Raw genomic sequence first — 12497 nt, forward strand, 5'->3', positions numbered from 1 at the left:
GTATTGGTTCAGCCAATTATCCTTGTTGAATAGTTAAATTAAGATCTCAAAAATTGTCATCTTTACGTCTAACTTTGCTACTCCTTTGTAAAACATTATTCAAGGCGTAAGTTTTAAAGTATTAAACTTGTTTAATGGCTAAGTTAAACTTAAGCTTGATTAAAATTTTAACGAACTTTGTGTTAGTTTTCTGTGTAGTTTCTTGGATCAGCATCTTGAAGATGTCCGATTACATACTTTTTCCAACCTGATGCTGATCATTTAAAGCTGATTAAGATTAATTACTAAGTAGATTAACATTTTATTTGTTGCACGGTTTGAAATAGTTAAAATATAATATTATCTAGTTAATGTTATTATAATATCTACCTAATACTTAGGCAAAACGAGTGTACGTACACGAAATTAAATTTTTCCAATAATGCTTCAAAGAATAAATGTGTACAAACATTGCGGTCTTAGACTGAGTGAGTTAGTCGTAGACTCTCTACGTTCTAATTAGATGATTTTAACTCTATTAGATATATAAATTTATAAAGCGTATAAATATAAATTTATAATTTATTTATAAAGCATTTGAATGCCATAAAACCAAAAATATAAATTCTATTAGTTATTTTTTTTGCAATCTTCGTTTCTTATAACTTTATTAACTCCATTGCTATTAAGTTATAACAAGTAGGTATTGCTAGTACTACTCGTAATGGTATATTTTTTTAAATTAAAGAAACGATAGACTAGATATTTTTATAATTTTATTCAGAAGTTATTAACAGATATTTAAATTAATGTGTTTGTTGTGCTCTTGATTTCTACGTAAATACGACAAAAATAAAGCGTGAAGAAAGTGCAGTAATTCTATTACATATTAAATATTTTATTTTTCATAGGTTCGATGGGCCCAGGGGTGCCTGAGAATATAACTGTGACCTTTCTGAACCCTACGACGGTGCGAGTGTCTTGGTCCACTACAGCAGAGTTGGTGGAAAAGTATGACGTCACTTACAAGCCCTCTGACGCTAGGTAAGATGCACTGATCACGAGTAAATTACAGTATATTTACTTATTTATTGTACAGTTGTATTGTAGCATGTTATCGTAGCATGTTTGCATATCATACAAGCATCTCTTGCAAAGCGTTTTAAATTTGTTACAAATCCTAAACTGCTGCATTTTTAGTTTAGTAAGCAAACAAATGCTTGTGTCAGGAGGTTCTGCTCTTCCTTAACACTATTAGATACAGAAACAGGAAAAAAAAAAACAATAAGAATACAATGCAAAAACAGAAAAGAAAAGAAAGAATAAAATCTGTGTGTGAGATAAAGTACTCTTTTTTACTCTTAATTTCAACAAAATTTATTTATACACTTTATATTGTAGCTTGATATTCCATGCATATGTTATTCTGACCGTAATTCGAGTGCAGGTGGGCGTTACATAAATCTTCTGTTACAGCTAAAGTTCTCAAGTCGTTAATACATTTATGTATGAACGTATAATTGCTTTATGTTCCACTTCGACCGAGTAAAATTTATTGTAATCGACATTTGGATTTTGAATGGAATAATTGCGCGGATTATTTTCATGTTGTTTTATGCATGTTATGTGTGATTTAATTTGCATTAAAGTAGTTCATGTGTTTATCATATGATTATCATCCGTTAAACTATTAAATAATAATATTTATTGAATTTCAATCTATTGATATATTAAAATTCAATAACTAGAGGGGGAATACGCAGTAACCTATACCTTCATCTTTTGTAGTAGATAATATTATTATGATAAGGTCCTCATAATTAGTATTACATAATATTGATATTTAGTTCTAGTTCCTAGCCGCGACGTAACATACGCATTCATTCAATGCCCATTATCGCGTAAAGATAATTGTTTCTTCTACTTATTTTTTGAGGTTTGACTTTTGAAAAGATAGTCCAATTTTTAACTTGTCTTCGAAACTAGTCAAGAAAATTACTTAATTGCGTTATATTTTTTGATTAAAATTAATACATATTAAGCAAATTTTAATTCAGTCGACTTTATACAAAAAGAAAAGCACACTAAAAAGCAGTACAAACTCGTTTAAATATTTATTTTTAGTGACTTTAATTGACTGGGCTTTCAGAAAATACATAATTCCATGTTAACATGCATTAAAGCAACCCTTGTTTCGTTTCAGCTGTCCATGTTTTAATGAAATAATGGAAAAGCATTAACTTTTTGACTCCACTCATATACATGACGAATTTTGAAACAGAACTTTGCCTTTTAACACTTGGATTTCATACAAAACTTATTGAAGTACAGATTTATTTTATATATTTAATGGTTTTGTAGCAAACTAATAAATATTCAAGCTAATTTACAAGCAAAAGGCTGAAGTTTAGCATCTATCAGAGCTTTAGATAATGGAAGTAGAACAAGTAACAACATTATGCTTGAATAATAATCAATTCGTGGTTTTATGGTTCTTAATATTATGTTAATCTATTCAAGATTAGTTTTTTTTAGCAAATATAATTATTAGGTAGTTAAAACTCATTTCTCGGCACAATTCAACTTTAGGTACCTTTAACTTTACTTTTTTTATTGTATCTTCAAAAATGTCAAGCAAATAAATTCACGTTAAAACAAATTCTGTACCATGTAGAAAATCCAAGCAAACTATATAAAGCAGAAAATATGATATTTTCTCATACAGCAGTTGAAACCTTACAAATTTATACGGCGTACTTTGTTTTTGCAAAGAGAAATGAAACAACTAGAGTAGGAATCAAAGGTGCTTTTCAGTGAAAGGACACGCTTTGAACTCGAAACGTGTTATAGCGAGAGATTTAAAATAGCTTCTTATTGAAATAAAATTATATTCCTATTTGTAACACGTGCACGCTTTTAATAAGCTATTTTTAAACGATTATCCAATTATACGTTAGGTTTTCATAATGAATCTATGTTTAGCATTTGTTTAGAAACAATGCTAAACAAATTTACACGATCGCTACATAGAAATAGTTAATTGAAGGAAATAGAGAGAGATATTTAACATGAATAGCAGTTTCAAGTACAGATTTTGTTTAGAACGGGTGTAGGACACCCTTTATAAAGAAAATCTGCAATCTGCACCCGTTCGAAAGAAACATCATTGTAATTTACTCAATTGATTACGAAATTGACTCATCGTCGATTAGTTACAGAGTGGTGCTTGAAGTGGCTGGTAACTCGGATGCAGTAATCCTAAGTGGGCTGGAGGCAGACACCCAGTATCAAGTGACGGTCGCCGCGCTCTGGGGAGGCCATAAGTATAGAAGCCGGCCTATTGTTTTCCGCACGCTGGGTGAGTCAATTGTGTAGCTTTCCGTAGACATTTTGTTACACCTCGGAAATTGTTCGCTGTTGGAGCTTTTCTTTATTGAGAGGTTAGAAGGGGTGACTTGCAGTTAAATGCTATAGATGTAATTTGAATGTTGGAATATTTTTCGTTCGTATTTTTGAAAAGATTTCTATAGCGTTCTTGAATATGTATTTATATAATAATAATACATATACATTAAACAATTAAGTGTCGAACAGTTTATATCGTAAGCCCAATACAATATTGTGGATAATATAAATTTATAGTGTTACATATCCTCTTTCAAAGTAAATGTGCGAATAAAGATGTAACTGAAATGATATTTTTATTCATTTTACACTAGACAAGCGTGTGATTCTATGAATATTTTATGAGTGTCTTCTTTCATAAAGACGTACAAAATGCTGTAGCAACTAGTTTTTTTAACCGACTTCAAAAAAAAGGAGGAGGTTATCAATTCGGCCGGTATATTTTTTTTTTTATGTATGTACACCGATTACTCCGAGGTTTCTGAACCGATTTACGTGATTCTTTTTTTGTTCGATGCGGGATGGTGTCGAATTGGTCCCATAAAAATTTTATTCGGCTAGGCCTAGTAGTTTTTATTTTATGAGCATTTTTGTCTGTACTCGATGACTTAATTTCAATGTAGCAAGTAACTTTGATTCACTTCCCGGTAACCGATTGAGCTGAAATTTTGTATACGAATGTAAATTGGATAGCGATGAAACATTATCATGACATGGAGCTGATCTGATGATGGAATCGGAAGGTGGCCATAGGAACTCAGTAATATATTGACTCAACTTTATCGAGTTTGGGCTCGTTTGATTCGTGTTGAAAAATACACTAAAAAGTATTAAATAAAAATAACTGCGTTAAAAACAACCGACTTCAAAAACGGAAAAGTAAGAAATAAAAAAGATTTGATATTATTAATTACTACATATTATTTTTATGTGCTATTTATTAAATAGGTTTGAAGTCGGTGCCAAACACTAAGCACTTAGTATTAAGCCCATGCACCGACATCAAACCTTTTTAGTAAATAGCACATAAAAATAATATGTAGTAATTAATAATATCAAATCTTTTTTATTTCTTACTTTTCCGTTTTTGAAGTCGGTTGTTTTTAACGCAGTTATTTTTATTAAGTAAGGTTTTTCTTATGCAATTGTATATTTTATTTCAATTAATTATTAAAGAAGCAAGCTGATAATCTATACTAATAATGAATTATTATAAAGAGGAAAACTTTGTTTGTTTGTTTGATTGTGATGAACAGGCTCATAAACTACTGGACCGATTAAAAAAATTCTTTCACCACGATCATTATCCACGAGTAACATAGGCTAGGTCTTATCCCGGAAATCCCACGGGAACGGGAACTATGCGGGTTTTTCTTTGAAAACGCGGGCGAAGCCGCAGGCGGAAAGCTAGTAGGTACATTATAAAAACCTTTGCACCTTTAAAAGAGCATACTAATTCATTAACATTGTTAAGAAAACTGAATAATGGAAATGTTATTTTACCAACCCGCTTTATTTTATTCCGTCTGACATAATTATTATTGTCCTTTTTCATTTAATTATAATTAATTAAGGTATACTTTAATGGCGTAAAGGTCACTTAAATGAAAATTTCTCAAATAATGAAGTACAATAGCCCAATCAAGGCGACAAAAAATTTATTAACTTGTATATAATGTTGTATTATTATATTCAACAAAAGTTTTTATTGAACCTCAAAAAAGGAAATTAACCCCTCAGCTGTCGCGGCGCGCCGCCTCAAAAAGGTGCTGTCTGTCGGGCAAATTCGAGCTTTCGGCGCTGTTTTGCCGATTTTTTTTTATATTAAAATTGGTGATATAAACTTTAACCTGTGAGACTCTTGTAAATTTTGATGCTAACTAGATAACCAAACTTTATATTAGTTACCTTACTTACTCCCTGGCATGCTTATTTTACTTATTAGAAGCATTTTTTCCCACACATTTTGAATAAATGTTACATTGTAAAGAAAAATACTCATAAAAAAATAATATCAAGGTATTTTAGATTTTTATTTTTGTATTTTCATACTAGAATAGACAATGTTTTGAGTGAATATAACAAAAACATAGGTTTATTTAATAAAAATTCGAGAAAGTTGATTATGAATATCATCGTTTACGCATGAGCATAAGCGGGCGCGATCTCCAATCATGTTCATACAAATACAGACTTTACAGGGTGCTCCAAAATGACAACATTTCAAAATTTTTTGCTACTTGTTTTTATTTTTATTTTAATCAAAACTAGATAAAAACTAACAGTAATTTTTACTTTTTGGAAATATTTAGGTTTTTATTAATGTTTAAAAATCGTCTTATTCCTAAATGACGTTATTCTTATAGTGGGCTTTGTTCTAACGTCTGTATGTATAACGTCTCCACATGTCTAATTTATTTTCTCTTAAAATTTGCATTTAAGAAAATATTTTTGTGGTAACAATAGCATTATGAATTTTTTCTTTCATGCTCTTAATTATTATCTATACATATAATAAATCTGTAGAAGGGTCAATTCTGTACATTGAAAATATTGAAAATATAAATAGCAGGGGGTGTTACTGGATCGATACCAAGCCCAAATATGTGATTAAAAAAATTATTGTCTGTCTGTCTGTCTGTATGTGAAGGCATCACGTGAAAACTAAGGTTTCGGTTTCGATGAAACTTGGTATAATTATACCTTATTATCCTGGGCGTAAAATAGGATACTTTTTATCCCGGAAAAATACGTAGAAAAAATCTTAATTTTTTCCGTGCGGACGGAGTCGCGGGCGGAAGCTAGTAATCGTATAATATGAAATGTTGTCCAACTACAAATCGAAAGGCACTGTATCCATTCAGAAAAATGTCTAAGCTGTACAAATGTGAAATCTACATTTAATTATACCATAACTTAATTATAAACCGTTACATTTAATTTATAAATCAAAAATTTACGGAAATTTGAGTTTGAAACATTTTTTATAAAATACAGCTTATGTAAAGGATAAAAATCAATAAACTTAAAGATTCAGAATAAATAAACAATTACGTATAAATGGTATTATACATCTAAATGTTATAGGTACTTGTCATTCTAAAAATCAACAAATAATAGGAATCAGAAAACATACTAAATGAAAATCATTATATTATGTCCCTAGTTGTATAGAAGAAAGAATCGTATCATATTATTGTTTTATTAAAAAAATGAACGTTATGCCTTAATAAAATTAACGCTCCCAATCCTATTTATGCATATAACTTAGCCACGCGTTACTCAAATAATTTTGTCCGTGGGCTAAATTAGCTTATGAGTAAATAAATAGTACAGAGATTCTTAAAAAAATATCAATCATCTAACGGATTGAAATAATAGGTAAGTACTTAAATAAATTTTATTTAACTGATAGCACTATAAAAAATTGTTATGAAGCTTTGTGTCTGTACTATTTATATACTCATGTGGTTGTAATGTGTGATGTTGACGCCAACATTGGCCAATTAATAGGAATATTTGCAACTTAGCACAAATAACGTCGAACAGAACGAACTTCTGTTCATTATTTCTTGTAATATATCGAACACAACGACCGCCTTGAGACGACGATTTATTACCACGAGGTTCCACTTGAATTTGATCAGGAAAGTGATGAAAGCTATCCAATCTAGTTTTTATTTTACTTCAATACATGCAGTATTTCCAAGCATATTGTAATTAAGATATAAACTAATCGGTAAAATTGTATTAAAATCGGTTCAGTAGTTTAGTCCTAACTACTAAGTCCGTAGTACACAAACGGCATGGAACTTAAAAATATTTTGATTGGAATAAAATAAAACGTAATGTGTAGAATTTCATGAAGAATCCTGGTATCAGGAATTAAAAGCTGTAAATTCCTTCCACTGATCGTGTAAGTATTATTATCTGTTCATTTGACAAAGTATACAGAGTTATATTTTCTTGATTTCAAATACTGTTACGTCCTATTGTTAAAGTAAGCCTTGGAGTGTCTTGTCTTCCATTGCCACAAGGATCGTTGTTCCATTTGAATTCTCTTTTATTGATACTCAAATGCTTACGAATCGGAAAAAGGTAATCCTATCAAATAGTTACTTAGATATTTTTATCTTCAAATGAAAATTAAAATATCAAGGTGGAAGTTTATTTAGGGTTACCTAACAAATAAGTAATTATTGATTATGTAGTTTTAGACAGCAATGTGATATCTTCAAATAAAAAAATTGCTTTCTTCTTCTGGGTAATAGAAGCAGTTTTGACACCAAAAATACAATAATTGTTATCGCTAGTCATTTACAAAATGAGAGGATAGATTTATATTTTCAGGCGTACTGCAAATGATGCATTTAATTCGTTTTATTAAATCTGTAATGTTCCAAGGCTATTTAAAGTCATGAATGCAAAAAAATAATCGTCTTCAGACAGCGATCTACATCTATAACGTTCTGCCTACGAATGTACTACATATAGTACATAAGAATAAAAAACTCGCACACCGAGGGCTCCGAACAAACCAATTTTTTATTATGTTGTAACTCTAAAATTTTATGATTTTCGAAATTATTCCTCAACCTGCGCTATAAGAGCTTATTTTACCCCAATTTCAAAACTCTACGTACACGGGAAGTACCCTGTAGGTGTCGATTCCCTTGCTAATGTCGAAATTTGCGAAAATTTGCAGCATAAACGGCTGTATCTTTTGATTGCGTTGGTTTATAAGTTTGATTTTTTCGCAGCTTCAATCGACTCAAGTAATCAATATAAATTTCAGTTAAATGTCACATTACGCGCTCCTTATAAAATGGTTCTTGACAGACAGACAGACAGATGGGCAGATGGGATGGACAGACGTAATCTTATTAGGGTTCTGGACCCTTAAAAACCAAACCCTTTGGGATGCAGCCGTTAATACTGCAATTTTTAGCAAATTTTGACATTTGCAAGGCAATCAAAACCGACAGGGTACTTCCCAAGTACATAAAATCTTTAAATTTGGTAAAAAGCAATGTTTTATAAAAACAGATATAAGAATAATTGCAAAGAACATGATTTTTTAATTGCCATTTACAAATAAAAAAGTACTTAATAATTTCAACTTTCAACTAATATGAACGCCTACGTGTATTAACTTGATATTCACATTTAAAACTCAGATTTACAATTTAAAAGATACCTACAGCATAATAAAAAAAATAAGTTTGTACGAAGCCCTCGGTGCGCGAGTCCGACTCGCACTTGGCCGGCTTTTTATTTTTTCTGAAACTTAAGGTTCCCCAATAAATAATAATATGTTGTATTTGTATGAAGGTAAGAATATGTTGTACAATTAAAGTGTTAAATTTCTTTTTGAGTTTGTCCTACACAAATTACATGGTATCACTTTGTCCTATATATAGGTCATAGTGAAAACCATTGTTCCCTTGTTCATTGTTGTTTGTAGGTGTTTTTACTATTTTTCCAGCATATATACACTTTTAACCATAATATACTAAAACTAAAAGAATTAAGAAAGAAAATGTGTCTCTGGAATTTTTTCGTAAGCAGGTTACGGACTATAATTTTTGTAGTTGATTATGTATATCGTTTTTAACCTGAGGACAATTATAAATACCACAAAAACGATACCTTTCAATATAAACAAAACATATTATCATGTACATTTTATTTTGTATGAAAATGAAAAATTTAATTGAAGACGAAATTTAAAAAATAGTGACGTTGAATTTGTGAACATCCTGTATGCGGATTTTACGGGGAAATTATTGTCGGTTTTGATTTGAAAACGAAATATCTCTAAAATGGAACACAGTATCAAATTTTGAATTATATCATTAAAATCTTCATAAAATTTCTCGTAAAATGATGTAAAGAACAAATACAATATGTAAAAAAAATATGATTTAACAGGGGTCAAAAACTAAGCAACGTACAGTTAAGTGATAGATACATATTTGAAACCATTATTTATGGTATAATTGTTGGTAATTTTCATTATTTCGGCACATAAACATTAGGTTATATAGTCAATAATAATAAAAAGACCAATAAATAATTACTGTTTTTCAACTTTCCGCAAAATTTTACATTTTGTAAAACTTTAAAAGTTAAAAGTTACTCGACTAAAGTATGACTTAATTACTGTTATATTTCGAATATTTATCGGTCAAATTATTATTGGATGGACTTTAAATATTCAGTAATTCATAAGCTATCAACTAAATAGTCGTTTATGCAGATTTGAACTATATTTGCGTTACAATGAGCCAATTTCCAACCGGCGGTGATTTGGCACAGATCTGTGCCCCGACAGACTACGGGTACAAAATTTTTGGCACAGATCTGTGTTCCGACAGACGAGGGTTTAATTTGTGTTAATTTTACACAGTTGGTATTTTTCTATAACGGAAGCAGTAATTTATCTTGAATGTCTAAGCTTATTTTCCTGGTACATTAAATACTCGTGAAGTTTCAGATTTTCCTCCATACAAAAGTTTTAGGTGTAGGCTTTTTAGGGATCAGCGTTAATTTCTGTTGCTGAAATTTTAGTAATCCAATCTTTAGTAATAAGGGTAGTAAAGTTATGACAAAAAAAGGTTTCAAACGTTCATTGTTTTGTTAAAATAATCGCTTAGGCAATAAAAGTGCTTTTTCTTTTTTATTACTGAAGGCTTATGCCTCATTAGAAATTCTCAGAGTACCTTAAATATTAAATCATTTTCAGTGACAAAAATGTTGGAAAAATTGTAAAGCAGGATTTTTTTTAGTTTATGACAGATGAATGTTTTTCATTATATTAAAATATCAATCCATATAAGACTTTTCCACACCCAGCCACTTCAGATTTTATTAGGTAAGAATCCAAACATCACAATGCAAATGTTTATATCCCCATAAATACGAAAAATAAATTTAAAATGAGCACTAATTCATTTTAAAATTTAATAAGTCCAAAAATCATATACAGTATAGGTACACACACTTAAATCTCATTCCCAACATTTATAAACTGTTTTCGCAGTTCCACAAACAATTTTATATGACTTCTGTACATATTTTATACTTAGCAACATGAAACATTTTAGCCCGACAGCCCCGTCATTAATCATTTCTAAACATCACTTTCACGACTGTTTTCGTCTAAGAAATGTTCGCAATATAAACTTTGTACAACAAATATTAAACAGTTAATGTTTTAAGGAATGTGTCACATTGTACGTCTGTTTTATTAATAGTACATAATAGGACTTTAATTACTAGAAACGAACTTAATGTTCGTTAAATGAATAGCCCTCGGCTTCCCCTGTGGCTTGTGTAGGTGGTAGGTACATCCGCTAAATGCATAATATGTGATGGTCCTGTGTGTTATTCTGTTGTATCTTAGTAACTTTCAAGTTTATTAATATCACTGGGACATGAGATTAAATTTCTTACGCTGCTAAGTCCCATTGATACTCAAGTTATTAACATTGCATTTCAAGATCATCCATTCCCATCATTACACATTCAATGTTCTTTGCATGATGACGTATTTAATTTATTAGTAAAACTAGGTCAATGACACTTGTACAGGTCGTAATGATAATTCCATGCACCTGTTGCGTGATACCCGTGCGTGTGTTGAGTCCTTGGAGACATTCACGAAACGGGGCAAGTCTAATTCCCCTGTTTAGACTGTTTATTTTAACGAACAACTGTTTGCAAGTGCGTATCCTTTGTTAATGGGAAGGTCTAGGAATTTGTTAGTTATTGCGCAGTAATGTTCAAAGTAGCGTTTGTGGGAGAACGATTTACGTCAGATTTGTATATACCTTACCTTTAACGTAGGCAAATTTACCTATCTATCGAATAAAGTTAAATAAAAAAATTGTTCAACTAATACAAAATTATCTACACATTATTCAATAAAATAGTAGGTGTTAAAAAATTATTCTAATCAAAATATAAAGTCATATGTCTCTAAATTCTAATCTATACGTGTTTAACCAGTCAGATGAAAGCCTAGTTACTGCATGATAAAACCTTTTTATCCCAATTAATCAACTGTGAAGCCGCGTTCTAAATGAGATGCAAATCGCAGCTATTTCCTGTTAATATAGTCTCTTAGTCAAATAAAATACGTTTATGATTATTTAATATCTACCATTCAGTCATATAAAGTTAATATAAACCGCTTTCATCAGGAACCGATAAATAATTTAATGCATTGCAATAAACCCAGTACAATAAGGTCTACAAATTCAGGTCATATCGACTACAATGAATACTTTGGCACGAGACAAAGCTGTTTATCTTCATCATGCCCTTTGTAATACGAGAATTACTCGTTGCGGTGTTAAAATTTCACAAAGCTGGCACTCAGCCAGATAGTTCATTTACCGCGGCTGATCTTCCTGATGCACTTTTGGTGTGTTATTCCTGTATTAGCGAGTACATCGGATTTAATTACGTGTTGCTAAAGGAATTGTACGTATTTGTGCTAGAGAGAAATGCTCATATAATATTCGATATAAGATCTTCGATAAAACGATCGTTTACATAATAATATATTCATTTTTGATATTGCAAACTATGTTTTGTTTACAATAGGTAGGTATGTTGTTAATAAAAATATATGTAAACATAAAATTGCAGGCATTGTATAAAATTGTTTTCTCGAAAATATTTGTTAACTTACATTTTTAACGCTCTTATAAAATATTTTACTTTATAATTTTGCGGTTAAGCCATGGAACACTGTAAAAGAACTTAAAATTCATAATGAATAAGCAGCAGTCATAATAATGTAAATTTATCATTTTGTCGGGAAAAATTGCTGGAAATCATGGATCTGGAAAATTGCTTGTATTCTTGCATTTTTAAATTATGCTTAGCTTAAGGCGTTAATAGGGGCTAGCGACCTTGGCGACGATTTACTAGGCGGAATCGGGGGACCGGCGCGAATCTATCGTAGTAAAAGTACGTATAAAAATTATTTAAAAAGATATTTGGATATTGAATCAAAATTTAAAACAACCATGCCCTGTGTTTTAATTTCATAAACACACTGTAAAAACACTACAATAATTGACATTATATTGACTTAGCGTTTT

At 30.5% G+C, this 12497-nt stretch overlaps 1 protein-coding gene across 3 annotated transcripts in view; it reads left to right on the forward strand.

The window, feature by feature from the left end:
* LOC123696165 overlaps positions 1-12497 on the forward strand; it is a 71272-nt gene that overhangs the window by 34067 nt on the left and 24708 nt on the right. For 2 of the 3 annotated variants that reach the window (XM_045642219.1, XM_045642221.1), the window contains exons 3-4: positions 891-1023; positions 3192-3337. In XM_045642219.1, the coding sequence (XP_045498175.1) occupies positions 891-1023; positions 3192-3337 (279 nt within the window). The remainder of the gene's footprint in view (positions 1-890; positions 1024-3191; positions 3338-12497) is intronic. The other variant, XM_045642220.1, reaches the window with a different exon arrangement.

The sequence above is a fragment of the Colias croceus genome, chromosome 12 (genome assembly GCF_905220415.1).
Source record: "Colias croceus chromosome 12, ilColCroc2.1".
NCBI lineage: Eukaryota > Metazoa > Arthropoda > Insecta > Lepidoptera > Pieridae > Colias > Colias croceus.